The sequence below is a fragment of the Nicotiana tabacum genome, chromosome 10, assembly GCF_000715075.1.
Source record: "Nicotiana tabacum cultivar K326 chromosome 10, ASM71507v2, whole genome shotgun sequence".
Taxonomy (NCBI): domain Eukaryota; kingdom Viridiplantae; phylum Streptophyta; class Magnoliopsida; order Solanales; family Solanaceae; genus Nicotiana; species Nicotiana tabacum.
Window position 1 is genome coordinate 36,899,685 of NC_134089.1, and position 24,332 is coordinate 36,924,016.

At 33.0% G+C, this 24,332-nt stretch overlaps 1 protein-coding gene across 7 annotated transcripts; it reads right to left on the reverse strand.

The window, feature by feature from the left end:
* Window positions 1-608: 608 nt before the first annotated feature.
* Window positions 609-9,472, reverse strand: LOC107830909 (uncharacterized). Of its 7 annotated transcripts, none has more exons than XM_075222794.1 (6): window positions 8,993-9,472; window positions 5,898-6,020; window positions 5,484-5,736; window positions 3,733-4,134; window positions 2,067-2,865; window positions 609-1,094 (listed from the first exon to the last, which is right to left on the reverse strand). In XM_075222794.1, the coding sequence occupies exons 2-5, from the start codon at window positions 5,978-5,980 to the stop codon at window positions 2,464-2,466; spliced, it is 1,140 nt and encodes a 379-aa protein (XP_075078895.1). In that variant the 5' UTR covers window positions 5,981-6,020; window positions 8,993-9,472; the 3' UTR covers window positions 609-1,094; window positions 2,067-2,463. The 7 variants fall into 7 exon arrangements, with proteins under 7 accessions (XP_075078895.1, XP_075078892.1, XP_016514078.1 ...); XM_075222791.1 differs by having other exon boundaries at window positions 5,484-5,829; XM_016658592.2 differs by having other exon boundaries at window positions 5,484-5,829; window positions 5,898-6,023.
* Window positions 9,473-24,332: the final 14,860 nt, after the last annotated feature.

The window sequence follows — 24,332 nt, forward strand, 5'->3', positions numbered from 1 at the left end:
GACCTATTTCCTTTAATTTCTTAGTTTTGTAACTAGATTAGTCGTACTTAATAATCTTTAGAAAATCACTAGAACAGATTAATTGTTAATTTGAGTTTAATTTAGTTGACAGTTAATCATAAGTCCTCGTGGGAACGATACTCTACTTCTCACTTTATTACTTGTCGATTACGTATACTTGCTTGTATATTACGAAGTAACATATATTATCGAATATTGCCAACCAATTATTACATAAAATATGCAATAAGAAAACCAAACGCTATATTAGTTATACGGAGAATATTTTTCTTTAATCCTCCAATCAATTAGTGTATTATTTTGGCGCAAGCTTTATGCTGGAATTATTTTTTTCTAATACATCCAAACCAAACGACCTTTGAAAGATGGATTTCCTATTTTTTAAACCAACTTTGCCTAAAAGATAGGGAATCTTTCTTCTTTCAAATGTTAGTTAGGAACTCGAAAGAAAGCAGGATTTTCACTTAAGCACCATTTTCTCATCTATTTCTGTTTTGCCAGGAAAGGCAGCATCAACATACAGGTACATATATTTCTGCTTTATTTAAGAAGCCTTTTTCTTTTCCTCTTAGTAGCAGACTAAAGAGAACAGTAATATATGCTGTAAAAATTTATTGGAATATTAAAATATTTAAAACAATAACTGTCTTCTCCTCTTCAAAATAAACAACTGGAAAATTTAACATAACTTTGGTTACAAGTGAGCAAATGTAGAACAATCTGTAGAATTGGGACAGTTCATTGACACATGATTTTGGGAAAAGTAGCTTCTATTTACTATCAAGCATTCAAGGTTTTCTAACCCTCTGATAGTAGTTTTTGACTTTCCTTACATCCAGCAATCGGAACTTTGTGTTGCTCTTTAGTGTTCTCTCGTACTTACAACCTCCCACCAGCACAAGATACCGGATAACTTTATCCATCAAGACAGTACCTGTAACTTGGCCCACCAACGATCGGAGGAAATCATCTAACATTCTTTGTCTCTACTATGATTTGGACTCATGCTATCCACCTTGGCGACGCTTTTCTTTGCAGACTCCCATTCATCAAATACGAATTATGCCAGTTATCTGCAAAATAGGAAGAGGAAAGATAAAAAGAACTAGTATCTCTAAATGATATCAGGATACAAACACAAGCAGCAGAAAATAATTCAAGATCAACCAAACTGACAAAATACACAGTTCATATATATCCCGAGAAGAGATTGGAAAATTATGAAATGGAAGTTGCTTAAAAAGAATCCATAGGTACTGCAACAACTCCAACTATTATTTACTACATTAAGAGTTCTAAATAGTACTATGTCTTTGAGAAAGTTAAGTAACACGTGTACAGATAAAAACTGAAAGGTTTTACTACTACCTCTTTCCTAGTTAAATCTGAAACGAGGTTCTCGTAACATTCACCAAAACACTTCGGCCACCATTGTTCAATGGATCTTATAAGCAACATGACATGCATAAAATATCCATACCAACTAATACTGAAAGACCACAGTATCTAGCAACTACTCGGAAGGGTAGAAAGGTCTTGCGGCATGATGCAGAAACATATTTTGAATTCTTAGATGCGTAAGCCTACGATAAGAAGAATCCTAGCATCTATAGTTAAAGCATATACCATTAGTATTTATAGCCCAAACTGAATAGTTGGCATTTCATATTTTAGAAGCAAGTAAGGGTTGATCGATAAAAGTAAGTCAACTAACTCAAAAAGCACTATGCTGTGAGATAAATTGAGCTGGAAAATAAGCTAAGTACTACATAAGGGCTTAAATTTGTCAAAATGCAAATATGAGATGATCAGGAAGCAAATTTGCTGGCTTGGAGCCAGTATTGACAAAACAAAATGTGAATTTTTCAATGGGAAATTCAAGAATTTAAGGTGAAAGCGGGAGTAGGGGAGAAGCTTAAGGGAGAGTTCCAGAATAACAATTCTCTAAACAAACTAATCAGAGACATAAAACGACTTCACCTATGGGATAAAGAAAAAAAGATGAAACACTTTAAGGTGTATATATAAAACAAGAACTTACTCACCAGGAAAATATCTGGCCTTTGCTTCAACCAACCTGAACATGAATGCCATTTATTGCAGTTCCCCAGGATTGAAACTTGTGCCGTTGGCCATGAAGATTTTGTAGAAGCTTTAGAGAAATCCTTCAGCCATCAATCGAAGAAATATAAAGTCGGATTCTATCGTCAAGTTACAAACTTCAAGAATTCAGGTCAGATTATAGCCAACACAAGGTGGGGAGGATCCCCCCAGATAATCTCACCAGCAATCCCTCTTGTTAGGGTCTAGTGTCAATACAAGGAAACCAATTGGAAAGGTCAACTATAATTTAGAATCAGAAATTTCAAGTTAATCTATATAATTAGCTTGCGAAACTACCGGAACAAGAATTAAAGCCGCATTATTTCAGGATATTCTTGACTATTTGCGTTTGGAATATCTACTAGTATTTCCCTGTATGCTACCTGAGTAATTACTAGAGTTTCCCTCCCCAGAATCCAAGTCATCACTACTTGATTCGTCAGTATCCTCGAATTCAAATTCGCTTAAAGACTGGTTGTCATCAGAACAATTATCATCAATTTCTGACAACTCGAGATCCGAGGGGTTAGATTCACTGGCTGAATAGTTCTCCTCTCCTATTTCAGCATTTCGTTTTTCTCTTGCACTTCTTGAATCATCAAGGATGGAGTAAGCACTCCGATTATTTGGGTCACCGTATAGAGCAACATGTCTATAGTAGAGTTCAAGTTCCTTCTCAGCTATGGCAATGAAACGTCTCACGGACTCAAGTGATTGCTCATACTTGGACTTTTCCAACGCCTGAAGAAAGAGAATTGACCAATTATTCTTACCATGCTTGATATTAAAAAAGATAAAACAAAGATATAGGTAAATAAGTCAGAGTCAAACAGTATTAAGAGTCAAAATCTTATATCTTAAGTACAGTTATCTGATTCCCAATGAAGGTGGCATTGAACATGTGAAGAACAGAGTATGGGACTAATAAATTTCTGTTAGAAACACTTTAAAAAAAAAAGTTTTGTGAGCAGACAGTGATGGCAAAAAACGTAAGTATCGAAAGGCCCATTTGCATAATAAGATAGTTCACTATGTTTTGGTGAATATAAAGTAACAGATAATTTTGTTATAACTTCAAGTTCAATAAAAGACATTTTTGGTATACATCTCTGAGAGAAAGAGATGATGCAAAGCTCACCATGTTTAATTTCAATTTCAAACTAAACAATCACCAATTGAAAAACATTGTGCAACCAAATCTCCCAGTTCCAGTTATCGCTAAACAAATTGCAACTATGAGCCAAGTCAACAATAAGCTGTCTTACCTGGACTCAGCCACGGGTATGTATACGATATCCATATGTATTACGGGTACGTGCGGTTTCTGCTAATTTTTAGAGAAAATTGAAGAATCCGCAGAAGTACCCACACCCATGTCATACCTATTTGGCATAGGTACATCAAGAAAAATGATGAATCCACACGAAATAGACTCTAAGTAAAAAGTCAATCGAAGGAGAACAACGGTGAAAGCTGGTGGGACTGATTAGAGGTTCATAATAAAAGGGCAATGCACAATGAGACTTGAGAAAGTAACCTTGTGCATAAGTACAGGATGTGAAGCAATTAAATGGAGTAATTGTAAAAAATCAGCTCAAACAAACTTACCCTCTTCTTAGACAGTGTATCAATAGGAGACATAATTTCGGGCTGCACATAATCCCTTCCTCTGTAAAAAACTATTGTATCATCCCCAATTATCTGAATTGGGACGCCACCACTCAGTCTTGCAATTTCATCGGCATATTCTTGGATTTCACCAGGTTTGCAGGAATTGCATATGACTTTGACAGTTTCATGCTTTTTCCAATGTAGATGCATATTGAGAATAACACCTCCAAAGACTCCCCTTCTGCCAATTGGCACATAATTGGACCTTTTCTGTGCCATCTTTTTGATATAGAACCGTTCCTCACCAGTGAGAAAATGTGGCTTAACCTCAGGACCTTGAACTTTGGGAACCTCGTATCGCTTTAATCTCTCGATTAGCATGGCTTCTTTGACTTTTGCCTGACCAAGACAAAACATATCAGCTTTTGTTTAAATCGAAAACTACATTTGTTTTTGAATCGCAGTCAAATGGAAAATGGAAATAAAACAAATCTTAGCTTCTACAAACACAGATATACGGTGAGCACATCAAATTCTTCACATCCCCAAACCCAGAAAAAGGTAAGATAGCCACAAAACCTTTAACTAAGAAATGTAATACATGCCTCAGTGAGGCAGCAACCAAGCATACAAGCACTTGGTGTAACTTGGTTTCAGTGGATCTTCTTTACAATTAGAAAGTGAACAGGCTCCTATCTTTCTCCAATCTCCAGCGAAATAACTTTACTAAATAAGAATTCCCAGACTGAAATAATAGCCAAAAGAGATCTTCTTTACAATTACTAGTACGATTAAGCTACCAACAAAACAGCCAAGAAGAGAAGCAAAAAGACAAAAGTGGGTTCAATAATGCTTCTCCAGTCTCAATCTAATTTCCGAGTACCAAATGAGAAGATGTAATATAAAAATCATTCAAGAAATTTAATAAACACAAAACACATGAATAAGTTTTTTTTTTATTTTCGACCAGGTTCCTTCCTTCCAACTTCCCCTTCTAATTTCTTTTCTTGCCAACCAAATTGAAGAAAAGGTTACAACTCATTCCAAGATTCATATTAGATCATAACGCTACCCAAGTTCTTCAATGCAGTTCATTCTATATGCTATTGCGGATTATTAAGCCAATACCCTCTTCGTTTCAGTTTATGTGACACTATTTCTCTTTTAGCCCGTTTCAAAAAGAATGACCTCTTTCTAAATTTGAAAACAATTTTGCTTAAATTTTCCATTTACCCTTAATGAAAAGTTTTTATAGCCACACAAACGTTATGGCATGTCTAAGACTACAAGTTTCAAATGTCTTATAGTATTACACAAATGTTTTATCATGTTTAAGACCACAAATTTAAAAGCCTTCGTTTTATTTTTACTCTCTTCCTAGTCAAATAGGTTCACATAAATTATAATAGGTGGGAGCATAAAGATACAATCATATGGGTCCAAATGGAGTGAAATGGTTATTCGTTTGGGATTGAGACATAATTGTATTACTCCCTCCGATCCACTTAGTTTGGCACTATTTTCTTATTAATTCGTTCAAATAAATGACACATTTATATATTTCCTTAATGAGGATCATTTATAGCCACACAAATGTTACGTCATGTTTTAGATTACAAATTTTAACGCAATGATTTCCTACTTAAACTTTGTGCCAAGCGACAAACAAAGTGGAACGAAGAGAGTAGTATTGATAATAATCAATCAGTGGCTCCTAAAAGTTAAAAAAGAAAAAATCTTTAGCTCACATTGTCAATCTTCTGCTTAATTCTTTCTTCAGGAGTATCAAACTTTTGCTTCTTTTTCTTCCCCTTAACACCAAGCCTTCTTGGATCTCTTTTATTTGCAGCTTTTCTCTTCTTCTTATCCCTCTTCCTTTGCAGCTTTAGCCTCTTCTTTGTCTTCCATTTCTCCTTCTTTGGTGCCTCCACTTCATGTGTCTCAAACTTGGGCTTTCCATCTTTTGTTATCACAAAGTTAACACTCCCATGGCTAAAGCTTCTAAATTTCCAAAATGGGTTTTTTGGGGTTAAGTTATTTTGAGTCACTAACCTTGATAAGTAAAAAAAGCTTTCTGGGGTCCCAAGATTTGGCCTAAATATGGAGAAAATAATGAGAAACAATAAAAAGATGAGAATTTTAAAGAAAGGTTTTAGCTTTACCTGTAAGAAGCAGACGGCAGTGGCTTTTTGAGAAGTGAAAGAAAGGGAAGTCGCCGAAAGCCTCGAAGCATAGGATTTGCCATACGACGTCGTATATCGCCGTACCAGGGGACTGCCGGCAAGCTACTTCACGGCAGCGGGAATACAGAATAAAAGGAAAATTACTGCGGAGACATAACTTCTCAAAAAAATATACGGGTTGGATGTGGTGATAATTTTTTTGGAAATAATAAAAAGATTTTCAAAATTCTTGTTTTATTAAATATACTTTAAAAAGATTTCGTAAGTTCTATCATATTTTTTATAAAACTTACTTCCACTAGTTTATCAATAGTATTAGTACCCATGCAGATGCGCGGACACTGACCATAACAAATTATGATCAAAGTTATTTGATTATGTGTAAATAATTTTAAAATTTAAATCTTCTAGATAAATATAGATAAAGAAATTAATAAAGAAACAGTACACACAAAAAAGACTTATCATTTTTTTCATATTTTTCTTTTGGCTTTATCGAATTAACCTAAATAGGTACTCACCCAATTGCTTAAACTTTAAAAAAAGAAATAAAAAGAAAAAACTTCATGAATCCAATGACTCAAAATTAATATTCTTCAACGAAAACAAATTATATTCTTTAACAATGAATATGATCCTAATATCATTTATACCGTATCATTATGGTAAATCTCAAGAAGTTCCATCATCTGAGCTAGATAACTTTCTTAACTTTAAAAGATTTATAGTTTTCAATTCAAACTTATAGCTAAAATTTAGATGATATTCTTTTTAATTTTAAATATTTATTTTTGACTTTAAATTGAATACTATTACAACTCATAGTAACCATATCTTCAAATTATATTCTTTAACAATATATATGATTCAAATATTATTTATATTGTATCATTATAATATATTTTAATATTATTATAATAATTACCTCCATTAGTTTATCATATTTGATGTTTATATTAAATTGTACTATTATTAGTTTATTCTAATTAGGTGATATAACGAAAGAAAAATTATATTAATTCATTATTGTCACACCTCCTTTTTCCCGAAAGGATAGGAGAGTTTTTCCAATTTAAGTGATATTATTCGAAATGGGATTATTTTATTTATTCAGAGTCGCCACTTGGAATAATTATTAGTGTCCCAAGTCACCGATTTATTTTAAATCCCAAATCGAGGAAAATTGACTCTATGTTTGGTCCGCAAATACAGAAGACCGGGTAAGGAATTTTGTTAGCCCGGGAGAAGGTGTTAGGCATTCCCGGGTTCCATGGTTTTAGCACGGTCGCTCAACCATTAATAATTGGCCTCATTATCTGATTAATTACATATTTAGAACCCATTGTGCATTTTTAACTTCTAACCGCTTTTAATATTTATGGAATTATTTCTGGAACAAGTCACGATACAGAAGGGGATTTCAGCTGGTCAACAGATGTTACCTTTGCAGGAGACATCAGGAAACAGTTAATCACCTACTTCTACACTGCCCAGTAGCCATAGACCTATGGAACATGTTCTTTTGTATTTTTGGTCTAAGCTGGGTAATGCCATAGACCCCGAGAGAGGCACATATGAGCTGGAGTCTTTGGGAGGTTGATAAGGTCATCAAGAAGATCTGGCTTATGATTCCTGCAACTATTTATTGGTGTTTATGGAACGAGAGGAATAGAAGATGCTTTGATGACACCTCAACCCCGAACCACTTACTCAAATCTAAATGCCTACTCAACCTTTTTTGCTGGACAAAGTTGTCCCCTGTAAATAGTACAGGACACCTTTTGGACTTTATTAGCTCTCTGTCCTAGATTGAGACTTTGTTTTGGGGCAAACAATGTTCTCCAGTAATTTTTTGTTTATTTAGCTCCTATGCCTCTTGTAATTGCATCTTCTTGATGCCTTCTTAATGAAACATATTGCTTCATCAAAAAAAAAAGGCCACGATTGTCGTACACTTGTCGTTTTGGTACACATTGCAAACCGCGTCACATGAAATGCACCCGCGATTTACAACATGTTCATTTTTATTATTGTTCGAAGTTATGATCGGGTCACATGAAATGCACACCCGAATTGGGGATTAGGCATCACGACCATGCCACGGGAACCGTACTCATAGCCGTGATGAGTTATTATTAATCGCGCCTAAAGCAAGCTACGATGTTCATGACTTAATATTTTCTAAACTATTTTGAGATTATTGCAAGGCCATGAATTATGAAAATTATTTTTGTGGGTCGAAAGGGATGCGGCATGTGATGTCATTGGGCTTGCTTTCATCTAAGGCCCAACTCTAGTTTCAATCTTTCTCTCGTGATAGTTACAGAATCTCAAATATGGAAATAATCTTTAGAAGGAAAACTAAAAGGAGACTTACTCAATGGTATCCAATTAACCTGACACAACATCTAGTATTTGATAAATATATAATGGTCCCACTTGATTAATATAAAGCCACCATTTCCATTCAACTTTATTTACCCAAATTTGATAATACAGAACTCAACAGGGCAGATTCTTCAAATAGAAAAACAAATTCATGTAACAAGATATGAACCATTGAACCACTGATTTGAAGGAAACAGTGACGAGTCTTTCCTCTAACGAGTATTAGAGGATCAGTTTATCTAATCTTCAACCCAAATACATCTGTTTGAAGCTACTTGCCTAAAGAATACTTGTTTGAATTTCAAAAGCTGCAATTCAACTACAAATCCAATACACTTATTTCAATCAAACACATAATAGAAAGCTACTTCATGTCACGTGAATTGAGATTTGAAGGACAGATTTTACATGCTTATAGGACATATAATCATGACATCATTTTCAACTTCATACGAAATAACAAACAATTATAACCATTCAAATCTGACTAACAAACAACTTCACACAATTGATTCAAATCTGACTTAACACTAAGAGAAAGCAGATCCCAGCCATTCTGTCATAGACGAACCAATACTGTCCAATTCATCAAAATCATAAAAAATATAGAAGAAGTAGGGAATGAACATGAGCCGATTTCAATTGTTTCAACAAGAAGAAGGTGTAGTTTACAGGTAAGTACCTACAGCTTCGAAAATGGAGCTTGAAACAAGCCAACAATGCAGAACAAACTGAGGAACGACACCCAGCAATCTAGGAAGCAGCCCGGTCCAGCAGAAACAACAGCAATTTCCTTAAAGACCCAGATTTCGGAAGCTCTTTTCCTTTTCAGATTTTCCTTTTTGTTTTGTTGAAATTTTGAATTCTAAAAGCTTCTTCATGTGCTTGTGTATATGTGTTTCGGAAGGAGTCACTTAATGGGTATAAGTGTTCTTCAGAATTCTTAGAAACTGGGGGTGCAGCTAGATTTCTTTTGAGAGGGGGTCCGATTTAGGTCTTTTGTGAAGAGGGAAGGTCTTGTGGAGAAGATGAAGATGGAGGAGAATTAGGGCTTTTTGTTGGGAGGGGTCTGATTCTCGTTCATCTCTGGTGAAGTGAGAAGAATGGAGAAGGAGAGAGAAGGGTGCGCGGCGTTGTTGATTTTTTGAGTGGGGGTGTCCTCTTGTTGTGATTAGGCCCGAAGGAATTGAAGGGGGATAGAGGGAGTTGGGCCGATCAGGTATGGGCTTGATTTAGGGATTTGCGTCTATACCCGTTTTATGGGTCACGTTTTAAATTGTGTCCGTTTTATAAAAAAAATTACAAGTGTACTCATTTTTTCGCGTAACTTCAGCATACGTGACTGAAGTAGCAAAGGCAATCACTCAAAACTTCAGCATTCTAGTAGACGGGCCTGAAGTAGTAAGTGTGCTGAACCAAATGTGCTGAAGTTTTTGTTTGTAATTGCTAAACTTAAGCATAGTAGCTAAAGTTTTGTTCTCTATTTGTTGAAATTTTTGTTTGTAATTGCACTAAATAAGTTCAAATTTTTTTGTCCTGGATTCATTAGTTTTGTCATTAAGCTTTTTCAAAAACTTTAGCAAAAAATGTTAAAGTTATTTAGTTCATTTATAAAAACTTCAACACTAAATAAGCTAAAGTTTTTTTTTTTTTGTCCAGGATAAGCTTTTCAAAAACTTCAGCAGAAGATGCTAAAGTTATTTAGTTCATTTGTAAAAACTTCAGCACTAAATAAGCTGAAATTTTTTGTCCTGATTCATTAATTTTTCTTCAGCAGAAGATATTGAAGTTATTTAGTTCATTTGTAAAAACATCAGCACTATATAAGCTGAAGTTTTTGAAAAGCTTTCTAACATACTAGATAAATAATCAGATTGTCAACATTATCTAAATCATAAATTTTAGAAACAATAAACGTGAAAAGAACAGAATTATCATGAAAAGAATCACTAAGTGTGACCTTAAACTTCCCGTACGTGGAAATATTGATAAATTATTGTCTACTAAATTAAGTAATTATTTATAATTTATTTTTAAATAATTTGATACCTATGAACTGAAGTTTCATAGCAGCACCAACAACAGCAAAAGAAAGAAGAAGAAGAAGAAGAAGAAGAAGAAGAAGAAGATGATGATGATGATGATGATGAAGATGAAGGAGGAGAAAGGGGGCTAAAGTTGTTTAAAAAATGGGTACAAGTTAAAATTTTTTAAAAAAATGGGTATAGGTTAAATTGGAGCGACCAAATAGGGCGCCCCGTGCAATTTTTACCTTGATTTAAAGCAATTGGGTCATTTTAATTTGGCCCAGTCCGGTTTTACTTAGAAAATGGTCATTTTCCTTTCTTTAATCTTTTTTCTCTTTTTGACTTTAAATCATAATTAATTAAAACCTAAATTAAGTCTTAAATTAATCAATTTGCGAAAATTAAAATTATTTATCTATTTCTGTCATTAAAATAAATAATTAACTTAAAACTAAAGAAAAATACTAATTTTAAAGACTAAAACCTAAATATGTAAAAATGACCATTTTTTTGATTTTTGCTTAATAAGCCAATTAACTCAATGTAACTAATTCCTAAATGCAAAAACTTAAAAAGCTTATGTAATGCAACATGTTTTTTTGTGTGTTTTTCTATGATTTTAAGTTATTAAAAATGTATAAAATGCAACTAAATAAAAAAAATTCCTAAAATCCATTAAAATTATTTTTGGTCTATTTTTAGAGGTTATTTCCATGCGAGGCAAAAATTAGGTGCTCACAATTATAGTTTAATGATAAACTAAATGTGCTAAAACATGTCATGTATCTACAACAACAACAACCGTCCAGTATAGTCCCAGTGTGATGCAGCCTTACCCCTACCCTGCTAAGGTTGAGAGACCATTTCTGATAGACTCATGGCTCACGCAAAGTATAATCATATATAGCAGTCTTAAAAAGAAATATAATAGTAAAAAAAATTGTGAAAGAGAAGTAGTATCAACAACAAGATAATAAGATAACATAAGCAAAAGAAATGACATGTAATAATAGAAATGTAAGGGTGAGAAAATATGAGAATAATACTAAAGTTATGGCAAAGAGAAACGTTTGAGTACGTATTAGCCTTCTACCCTAATCCTCGCCCTCCATACCTTCTATCAAGGGTCATGCTCGCTAAGCTGAAGTTATGTCATATTATGCCCGATCACCTCTCCGCAATACTTCTTAGTTGTCCGAACCATTTCAGCCTCGCCTTCTGTATCTTGTCCACCATGGATGCGAGTCCCATTGTCACGACCCGGATTTTCCACTCTCGGGAGTCGTGATGGCGCCTACTAGTGAAAGCTAGGCAAGCCAACCAACTGAACTATTTACCTTGTTTCCATTTTTTAATCCGATAACAGTTAAGAGCCAACAATTAGATAACTACAGAACTGAATAAACGGAAGGCTGCATTGTAAAGTTTTAATAATGCTACTGATACCCATCCATAACAAATCTACCCAAGACTGGTGTCACAACTTCACAGACTGTCTAGGAGTACTACAAATAAAGGTATGAAAGAAATAAATACAACATTGTCTCTGAAAATACATGAAAGAAACAAGAATAGTAGATAAGAGGAGATGCCAAGGCCTGCGGACGACTGTAGGACTACCTTGGGTCGCCTGATTAACAAGAAACAACAATTTCATTGCGGTCCAAAGTCTACAACACTAGGATCTGCACAAAAGAGTGCAGAGTGTAGTATCAGCACAATCGACCTCATGTGCTAGTAAGTGCATGGCCTAACCCCGACGAAGTAGTGACAAGGCTGTGACCAGACTACCAACTAAACATGTGCAGTTACATTACATACAGTAGAAAATAAACAGAAATAAACAATTAAAGATGAGAATGGGACATGTTGCGGGGGAATATCATTTATCAAAAGTAATTCGAGAGAAAAGCATAAAGACAATTTAGAATTCACAACAAAAGAATAAGGAAATCGTAACCAACCAATAAACACTTTTATTATCTACTATTGCGACGCGCAACTCGATCCAAATCATAAAAATACTGTTGCGGCGTGCAACCCGATCCATATCATTTATCACTGTTGCGGCGTGCAACCTGATCTAATTATATTGTTGTTGCAGCGTGCAACCCGATCCAATTATATTGTTGTTGCGGCGTGCAACCCATTCCAATCATAATATTATTGTGGCATGCAACCCGATCCAAATATAATATTATTGCGGCGTGTAACCCGTTCCAAATATAATATTGTTGCGGCGTGCAACTCGATCCCAATATACAATTCAACACCAACCACAAAGGAGCTCCAATAAGGGAACAACAATATCTCGACAAGGGAATCAATAACATCATAATAAAATCAAGTAGCAACAGAAAATCCGTAAATAAACGTAAAGGACAACATAACTCAATTATCAGAAAGATTCAGGAAAATCAAGGACAAGTGCACGACATCACCCTTTGTACTTTAACACTCTCTTACCAAAATAATAATCACAAGAAATAAGGGCAAGGAAATAAATGAAATCACAATAAAATCCCGGCAAGGGAACAACAATACAATAATCGAATCCCGGCGAGTGAACAATATCAAAAATCCTCTTCTCTTTTCCTTTTCACATTTACTTCACAACTTGAGCCAATGCTCTATAAGGTTCAATTGCTAATTATACTTCCACAATTCGTTTTACAACTTGAGCAACAAACAGAGTCACATTAATCATAGTATAAGACTCACGGGCATGCTTGACACCAACGTATAGATACTCGTCACTATGCCTATACATCGTACTCAACAAATAACACATAGAAAATAGGACACAACTCATAATCCCTCAAGCTAAGGTTAGACCAAACACTTACCTCGATGCCACGAACACAATTCAAGCCTCAACTATCGCTTTACCTTTTGATTCCACCACCAACTCGCTCGTATCTAGCCACAAGTCACTTAATCATACTAATAAATGCTTAATGAATCAATTCTAATGCTTGGAAATATGTTTTCTAAAGTTTTTCCCAAAAAGTCAAAAATCGACCTCGAACCCGCTTGGTCCAAACCCGAAATTCAGGCCAAAACCCGATTATCCATTCACCCCGAGCCCGGATATATAATTGGTTTTGGAGTCCGACCTCGATTTGAGGTCTAAATTCCCAAATTTCAATATTCTTAGATTTTACCCAAAATTTCCAATTCCACCCTGAAAATCCTAGATTCTAGGATGAAATCTTGTAAAAAGAAGTTAAGGAGTAAAGAAAATAAGTTAAAAATCACTTACTAATGTTTTGGAGAAGAAAGAATGTTTGAAAAATCGCCTCTTATGTTTTTGGGGTTTTGAAAAAAAAATTACTGAAAATTCCGTTTAAATATACCCCTCTCAGACCCCCTGTGCGGACCGCACAAAAAGGAGTGCGGCCGCGAAGCTCACAAGGTTGACTGCAGTGACATACTTTAATATTTTGGCCATATCTTTCTCTACAGATATCCAAATTGTGATTTTTTTTTATCTTTTTGGAAACTAGATACGAAGGGCTACAATTTTTGTTTTTGAATCATCTCAAAATTCCTTGTAGATCAAAAGATATAGGCTTCCGAAGTTGGACCAGCGAACCTGTGCGGATCGCACAAAATCGAGTGCGGCCGCAAAGCCCCCACCGCGGACAGCACAAATTCAATGCGGACCGCACTGGCGGGTTCAGAGATTTGCACTTCTCTGAACCTGCAACATCCATATTTTAAGCCTAAGACATCTTGGAACCTACCCGAAATTCACCCGAGCCCCCAGGACTCCAAACCAAATGTGCATACTAAATCAAAAACATTATATGGACCTACTCGTGCGATCACATCATAAAAATAACATGTAAACCATGGATTAAACCTCAAAACTCATCATTTTCATCAAGAGCACTTAAAGTTCACTACTCTTCAACCGGAAGTCCAACTCACGTCAAATAGACTCCATTTTTCATCAAATTTCACAGTTATCATTCAAACATTAATTCTTTTCTTCATTTTTTTGGATAATTCAGCAAAACAATTTCTTTCAAAAATTAATTTCTAAGGCTTGGGACCTCGGAATTCATCTCCGGGCATATGCTCAAGTCCCACATTTTACTACGGACTTCCGGGATCATCGGAACACGGATCCGGGTCCGTTTGCTTAAAATGTTGACCAAAGTCAACCAAAAATCAAATTTTTAACTCTAGGAATTTCTATTTCTCATTTTTTTTTCACATAGAGGGCTTTCCGAATATAGGTCCGGACCATGCACGCAAATCAAAGTGAGGTAAAAGGGAGGTTTTTAGGCCTCGAAACACTGAATTTGTTTTTAAAACAAGTGATGGCCTTTTGAGTCATCACACCCACTTTGTCTCAAAATATTTTTATTCCTAATATTGTCTCTCTTAGTATACTTCACATGATATAGATCTATTGATTTAATGTAAATTATATTTTTCTCTTAATCATCATTGGTTCTTCTTTTTCTAAGATGAATTTTAGGGTATTCTAGTGTGGTCAGGGTATTCAATACTATATGGAATTTAACAAGCTTTATATTAGCAAATCAAACACTAATAAAATATGAGATATTAGTTAGCAAGAACTTTGTAAAATATTTGAAAATCAGAAACCTCCCCTTTTTACTTTAAGGGTGTGTTTGGTACGAAGGAAAATATTTTTCATGAAAAATATTTTTTTTTCTGGAAAAATGAGTGGTATTATCTCTTATTTTTCCTTGTTTGATTGGTGAGTAAAAAACTTTTTTCAAAAAATATTTTCTAGTGTTTGGTTAGAGAGTATAAAATATTTCTAGGAAATAATTTTTTATGCTACTCTCCTCAACCTACCTTCCCCAAAATCGTCATGTTTCCTGTACTCCTACCCCATTCCCCCTCGTGGGCTCTATTTTCTTCAAGTATTTAATTATTCTTTTCAAAATTCACGCAAATCCAAAGGAACTAATGTGTTGCTTTACTTTTTCACACAAAAATAATATTAAAATTTGAGCTCGATAACTAAAAAGAAAATACTTTATTTTATTGAAAAAGAAAGTATCATTTCTACATCATGAAAAAAAATTACTCATTTTGTTGAAGGAAAAAAATCTACATCATGAAAAGAAAGTGCTCTTTTTGTTGAAATGGAAGGAAAAAAAATACTTTTTCTACATGATGAAATGAAAGTACTTGTTTTGTTGAAAAAAAATACTTTTTCTTTTTCAGGAAAAGAAAATACTTAGTTTATTGAAATGGAAGTAAATACTTTTTCTATATCATGAAAACAAAGTACTCATTTTGTTGAAATGAAAAAAATACTTTTTCTACATCATGAAAAAAAAGTACTCATTTTATTGAAAAAAAATACTTTTTCTATTTCAGGAAAAGAAAATAAGTACTTAGTTTTTTGAAATGAAAAAAAATATTTTTACTACACCATGAAAAGAATGTACTTATTTTGTGAAAATAAAAAAAAAAGTACTCTATCTACAAATAAAAAGAAAGTATCTTAATAATAATTCTATTTAGGATGGGTGGTGTGCGTGGTTGGAGTGGGTGTGGTGGGGGGAAGGGGCTAGGGTGGGTGGGTAGGGGTGGTTTGGGGTGAGGTGGGTTGGTGGAGATGGGGAATAGGATGGAGATAGACTGAAAAAGAGTTTTGGAAAATGTTTTCCCTTCTTTTGATAGGGAAAATATTTTTCTTCAATAGGAGAAAAATATTTTCCAAAACATTTTAGCCAACCAAACATAAAAAAAATTGAAAAATATTTTTCGTAAAATATTTTCATTCATACCAAACACACCCTCAATCTCCTTTGCTACGGGAAACTTTAGGTCGCAAGTCTAGGAAAGCCACTTTTCGTAGAAATGGCATGGGGTAGCCACTGTTTAAGCTGGTATTTACTTTTTATCCAACATTTTTAATGCTTAGCAATAGTAGCCACTAGTCTATTAAAATTAATATGAAAAGACTGTGTTACCCTTTCTTCTATCTCTTTTCCCAAACGGTAATGAAGTGTATTTATACTGTTTCATTTCCGCATCTAAGGTGCGCAATCGTGTATTCGGAACTTCACCTTCACCCATTGGTAAGGAAGGTCAACGAGAGCACCAAATGGTGCGAACTTCTATTAATGCTACTGAATGTTAAATGTCTTTGGTTATAGTTCTTGTTGATAAGCTAAACAAGCATGAAGAACATAAGGGAACGATTACAAAAGCAAAAGGAGAATGGAGAGAGGCTCTAGATTTTAAAGAAAGATTAAGATATGACGTTGTGAAAATAAGAAAAAAAGTAACGAGTAAACAGGAAATGCAATTTCTTCCCAGAAGTTAAGGACATGTAGTCTTGAAGTCCTAAAATTAAATTCAAAAGTTAAGGACATGGTCCTGAACTTAGAGTTTCAAGTTCAAAAGTTAAGGAAATGTAGTCTTGAAGTCCTAAAGTTAAGTTCAATAGTTAAGGACACAAGTTCAAAAGTTAAGGATATGCAGTCCTTAACTTACAGTTACAAGTTCAAAAGTTAAGGACAGACAGTCCTTAACTTACAGTTACAAGTTCAAAAGTTAAGGACAATAGGTCCTTAACTTTGATTTCCAAGTTCAAAAGTTAAGGACAGGCAGTCCTTAACTTACAGTTACATGTTCAAGAGTTAAGGACAAGTAGTCCTTAACTTACAGTTACAAGTTCAAAAGTTAAGGACAATAGGTCCTTAACTTTGACTTACAAGTTCAAAAGTTAAGGACGCTTGGTCTTGAAGTTTGAGTTCCAAGTTCAAAAGTTAAGGACATGTAGCCTTGAAATCCTGAACTTAGAGTTCCAAGTTCAAAAGTTAAGGACATGTAGTCCTGAACTTAGAGTTACAAGTTCAAAAGTTAATGACATGTAGTCCTGAAGTCTTGAACTTAGAGTTCCAAGTTCAAAAGTTAAGGACATATAGTCCTGAAGTTAAGGACATGAGCAGAAGGGTATTTTCGTCCGGGCAGTTAAAATTTATTAAAGCAGTGGCTAAAGACTAAAGACATTTTAAATGATGGCTTAAAAGTAAATACATATGTTATTTGTGGCCAAACGTGCACTTCCCCCCACTTTTCACCCTCCACATAAATTATTGCTTAGCAATCATGCCACTTTCCAATAATAGTAATTGTTTCAAGGGAATTTTTACCTATCTATACCATATCTGAAACCTTATTACTAAAAATGTGCATATTTTCATTATTACCCGCCATGTTTATATTTTTCCTACAAAATTTATACCATTCATTAAATACCCAATATTAAGAGCTGATTCCTTCCAAATTAGGCGCCTACAAATCTGGGATAAATATTTGAATAACTTATTCCTTCCAAATTAGGCGCCTAAAAATTTGGGACTAAATATCTTTTCATATTCACATCATATTTGTTTCCTTATGTGATATAGGAAGGTAAAAATTCCTAAAATAAAAAAAAAAACTTTAAAGGTAATCCAATCACTAAAGTCTTAATTCAGTCATTATTCTTCAGTTACGGATGAATAAAATAATATATTGTAAAGGACCAAAATGGAAACTTCATAATGGCCATATAAATGCATTAACGTATATAACACACAATTGTAGTGACGTGTTATCCTTAATAATTGTATAAAATAGTTCTTTTCAGTACAAATCCTTATCTACAAAATTTTTACAAATAAACTACAAATCAGTTTAAGTATTGTATAAAGTTGTATTGTTTTTAAGGGTATCTATAAAATTACTACATTTATACTACAATTAAACTATAATCTATGTTGAAAAAAAATATTGACTACAAAATTTTCTCTGTTTTTTTTGTGAAGAAGAAGGAAGAGAAGATGAAGTCTGATTTTATGTTAATATCTACAAAATTCCTACATTTATCTACAAATAAACTATAAATTAGTTTAAGTATGTATAAAGCAGTATTGTTTTTAAGGGTATCTATAAAATTACTACATTTATACTACAATTAAACTACGATCTATGTTGACTACAAAATTTCTATTCATCTACAAAATTCCTACAAATCAGTTTTAGTGTTGTATAAAGCTGTATTGTTTTTAAGGATATCTACAAAATTACTACATTTATACTACAATTAAACTACAATCTATGTTGAAAAAAAATATTGACTACAAAATTTCTTTAAAAAAAACTACAAAATTTCTTTCAAGAAAACAAGAAATGTAGCTGTGGCCAATTCCAACTTGAAGAACTTTCATGTGTAAATTGTTTCCAGATTGTAGTTATAATGTAGGTTAAATGTAGTTAATTTGTAGTTTTTGTAAAATTTTGCAGACAATTTGCAGATTAATTGTGGATGTCACATTTCTACAATTGGCTCTTCATCTACAAAATTTCTACAAAAAACTACAAATAAAAGCTGCCAAAAAAGCAATTCATATCATTCCAATCAAGAAATATGAGAAGAAGTTTAGAAGTGATTTAGTATCACGTCTTTTTCCATTAATTAGATCGACACTAACATATCGCCCATGCTGTTTTATGACAAATAAACCAACATTTCTCTGTATTTTTTGAGAAGAAGAAAGAATGTAGAAGAGAAAGAAATGGGAGGGGGAAAACGACGCTCGTCAGATCTTACGAATAAATTGTTTCTGTTTTTATATGAACGAACAAAATCAGAAGGGAAAGTTGGAAATCTTCAGATCTCTCTCTATGAATGAACTCAAAGTGAAAACCAGAAGGAGAAAAATCAAAAACCACCCTAGCTCCCAAGATAACAGTCGTTCCCACCTGAAAACAAAAATCAAACGAACCCTTTCTTCTTCGAAAAACAGAGGCGTTTCAGTCATAATTGAATTCCGTTAAATCCGTTTGAGGTCGTCGAGTCCAGGGGAGAGAGAAACGTGGGAGGTATGGGGGTGGGAGGAGAGAGAGGCGGGTAAACGAAAATGGGAGAATATACGCTCCTAAATTAACGCCTAATATAAATAAAGCATTAATTATGCCCATAATTTGAATTATCGTATAGAAATGGTAATTTGGTATGCTTAAATGTAATAAACACAAACCTTAAACATTGAGGATAATAAGGTTTCATATATGGTATAGATAGGTAAAAATCCCTTGTTTCAATACCTTAAGTGCATATACTCGTGAAACAATTTCCTAACAATCTTTCCGAATTCAATAAGTATTTCCTATGTTCATTTTATGTTACACATTTCGGCGTATGACGATTAAACTAACTAATTTTTGTCTGAAACTTTAAGTATAAAATTTTCAAATTTTTTGAAATAAAATTTATATATTTAGAAACTGCGTAAAAAAAAATACTGAGCTCCACTAGTGAACAATTCAAAATATTAAAAAATATTTACAAAAATATAATTAAAGAGAATTTTCTTTTCTTTTCTAGGTATTGAACATAAAGTGAAACGGGGGACGAATATATATCTGGATTGCATCTCTAATTAGATAGCAATATAACCTCCATTAATCGTCTTTGTAGATCAGATCATATTTTACATTTAGCTAGCAGTGGATTCAAGAACATGGAAAAATATTAATCATTACCAACTAATTTTCGATTATTTAATGCTATCATTCCATATTTCTAACAACCAATCACAATCTCATGTACAATGCCAACTTGTTATGACGTTAACCTTAAAATTAGAATTGTCATCACAGAAAAACTTTTTGATATATCCTCAAGTTAAGATTGTTATGATGACACGACCTAACTTTGGACATATAAAGTATTCCTTGCGTTGAATTATTTTTTATTCCCTAAAGCAGAATTTTTTTTTTGATAACTTTCGAGATAAAGTATTCCTTGAGTAAATTATTTTTCAAGCATTGATTCCCTAAAACAAATACTACTTTTTTATATGAAGCTTAAAAAAGATATTCCCTGACAACTCAAAAAAAAAAAAAAAAACATTCGGGACAAAGTATTCCTTGAGTAAATCATTTTTCAATCTTTGATTCTCCAAAACAGATTTTTATTATCAAAAACTAATATACTTACCCGCGTGATGCGCAGATCGTTTCAAACAAAAAAGAGCAAAGAGAAATATTAGAAACAAATATATATTGCAGACTAAAGTTATCGACCGCATTAAAAAGAAATTAAACCAAAAGAAAAATAAGTAAATTCTATCGAGATGTCTGTATAAATTTGTTGCTAGGGACATCAATCTCCAAGAGGTGTTACAACATATTTGAGAAATTATACATCAATACTTGGCTTTAAAAGGATTAGTCTACATGAAAATGCATAAATTTTTTACCCTTCCTGACATATATTAGCTATTTCTCTAAATAATTTTGGACAATTTACTTTTAGCTCATCCTCTTTAGCAGGAGAGAAAAACTTTTGCAAAGTGACTAATGTCAAATTGATAGATAGATAAAAGGGCTTGCTCATATCATACGGTGAAAGAATCAGATATATGAACTTAATGACCAGAAACCTTACAGAAAATGTCTCTATCTATTCATTAATCTCTTGTTTATAGCTCTGAGGAGTCAAGCTACAAAAGTTCATCTGTTGCTTCTCTCATTAGGTCAATAACTCGGTTATATCAAGGTTAATCCTTTATCATAATTCCATGACATTATCCCATATAGCTTTCTCCATTGTCTCTCTAAATTTATCCGATAAAGGTCATAGGTTATCATAGCAGTAAAATCAAATAAAACTTCTAATGTCCCTTATAGTTTTAAGAGCATAACTAAATTCTGCTATATTTTAGTAAATCAAGATGTAAGAAAGGTCATCCACCTTATTAGTATGAATAACTAATGTTAACTTTAACGACTGCTGATGTAATCTCGCAGCTTCATCAACAATTTCTTTAAATTTTTTAGCATAAACACTCACATGACCTCCCGTTTGTTAGCCGAAAATTGAAAGAAATAAGCACATCATACTACAAATCCTGTATTTAATCAACATAGCATCATAAACACAGGTATGCAAATAGGAGAATTATAGATACAATAACCTACATAGTTCCAAACAATGATAGATAAAAAGACAGATTAGAATAATCACCTCTAGATAAGAAGACTTAGCACACAACAAATAATAAAACTGTAACCATGCTATCTTTTTGTCTTCACTCACATGAGAGAATTCTATTACGAAACAACCTTTCATATTATATAGAGAAAGATCTACTTATTATGGAAAGACAACAAAGGAAACGGAGAAACTATAACCATGCTATCTTTTTGTCTTCACTCACATGAGAGAATTCTATTACGAAACAACCCTTCATATTATATAGAGAAAGATCTACTTATTATGGAAAGACAACAAAGGAAAAGGAACCACCAGAACTAACCTTAGACCTTCCTCTAGTAAGATTAAATCCTGCATGTGCGCACATGCAACAACGATTTTGTATTGAATCTTACACACAATGCAAACCATATGAAAGGTAGAATTTTTCCTACATGTAAACTTTTCGGAGTGAACATGTTATGATAATAAGATAGAATTATTCGAACATAATGACACATTTTATAGAATAAAACTTTTCCAACTGCCTCACCCAATTAAGACATTTATCTAATGTTTTGGCAATACGTATCACCAACAACTTAAACAGAAGAAATAAATAAACTTACAAAATTTCATTTTCTGATATATCAAATTCCTAGTGTATACATGCGCAATCAGGGAATGATTATTCTGAAGGATAGTGTTGCATTATTCCAAAACTTTATTAGTAAATTCTTTTAAGCATTATAAATTTAGTATTTGCATCCGCCCGTTGTATTTTTTTAATCAAAATGACAGATTTGTTGCTATCCATCTCTTCCTATATAGGAACTGACCCTACAAACATTTTAGGAATCGTCTGAGCAATTATTTTCCTAGTTGGTTCATCAACCTCAACAAAAAAAGTAGTAAATTCAAACGAAGATACTCCACATAAATAGAAATAAGGATACTCCACATAATCGTTTCACATAGATAGTCTCATGTATTTGAGGATTTCTGGAAATTCATACACAGTTGTAAAAGTAACGTTAGAAACAGAAAGAGAACTAAGGGTACTACACAGGTAGGGGTACTACACAGGTAGGGGTACTACACAGGTAGTATTACATAGAAAGTTTCATTGAGTTAAAACTTGTCGAAAATTTATGAACTATAACAGCAGAGAAGAGGAAGTATAAAAAAATCAATTATGAATACGTTACCTCAAAAGAAGATACTTCACATTAATATAAATAAGGATACTCCATATAATCATTTCATATAGATAGTTTCATGTATTTGAGGATTTCTGAAAATTCATACACAATTGTGAAAGTAACGTTAGAAACAGAAAGAGTAAGGGTACTGCACAAGTAGTTTTACATGGAAAGTTTCATTGAATTGAAAATTGCCGAAAATTTATGAATTATAACAGCAGAGAAGAGGAAGTATAAAAAAATCAATTATGAATACGTCACCTTCATATCCTGTAAAATCAACTCTATACAATATGGTATTTCAGGCTTGAAACCAACGGGGATTTTTCACATTTGAACCACTCTAACTTTCAAATTCTATTATATCGAGTTACTTGAATTTTGTCTAATGTTGTAGCTATATTTGCAAAGTTCTGTGTTCTGAGCACAGAAAAAAGGGAATGGAAAAGAAATTAAAATGAGGAGCCGCATAAAACATTATTTATAGTTATGGAGAAAGTGGATAAGTTATGAAATTAGGTTAGGATACCCACGTTTGGGATGATGATCGTGGGTTTTGTTTTGTTTTTGTTTTTTTATTTAATTATTTCTTCCTGTTTCTCTGTGAATCAAATTCCAAAAATGGAAGTCATTTTCTAACATGGATCAAAGTAGTTTTGATTTTTCAGGTTTAACAAATATTTAAAAAAAATAGTCCAATAAACATGGGACTCAATATTGATGAAACTGAATTGGAAGTTTTTAATTTTTTGAACTTGTTTTAACAAATAAAAAAAACAGCCCAAAAACGTGGGACTTTGAACTTATTTTAACAAATGAAAAAAATAGCCAAAAATGTGGGACTCGGATGTTAATATAAACTGAAATAAAATTTTAAAATTGGACTTATTTTCTATTTTAAATTATTTTTGAACCTCTAAATTAGTTTGAGGTTTGTCCTAAAATTTAACACATGTTCAATTAAAAACATTGTTCGTAGTTATGGCGAAAGTGGATAAGTTATGAGATTAGGTTAGGATACTCACATTTGGGAAGATGATCGTGGTTTTTTTTTTTTTTTAATTATTTCTTCCTGTTTCTTTGTGAATCAAATTCCAAAAATGGAAGTCAGTTTCTAACGTGGATCAAAGTAGTTTTTTTTACTTTGATTTTTCAGGTTTAACAAATATTAAAAAAAACTGTCCAATAAATGTGTGACTCGATATTGATGAAACTGAATTGGAAGTTTTTAATTTTTTGAACTTGTTTTAACAAATAAAAAAACAGCACAAAAACGTGGGACTTTTGAACTTATTTTAACAAATAAAAAAATAGCCAAAAATGTGGGACTCGGATGTTGATATAAACTGAATTAGAATTTTAAATTGGATTTATTTTCTATTTTAAATTATTTTTGAACCTCTAAAGTAGTTGGAGGTTTGTCCTAAAATTTAATACATGTACAATTAAAAACATTGTTTGTAGTTATGGCGAAAGTGGATAAGTTATGAGATTAGGTTATGATACTCACGTTTGGGAAGATGATCGTGGTTTTTTTTTTTTTAATTATTTCTTCCTGTTTCTTTGTGAATCAAATTCCAAAAATGGAAGTCAGTTTCTAACGTGGATCAAAGTAGTTTTTTACTTTGATTTTTCAGGTTTAACAAATATTAAAAAAAATAGTCCAATAAACGTGGGACTCAATATTGATGAAACTGAATTGGAAGTTTTTAATTTCTTGAAATTGTTTTAACAAATAAAAAACAACCTAAAAACGTGGGACTTTGAACTTATTTTAACAAATAAAAAAAATATCCAAAAATGTGGGACTCGGATGTTGATATAAACTGAA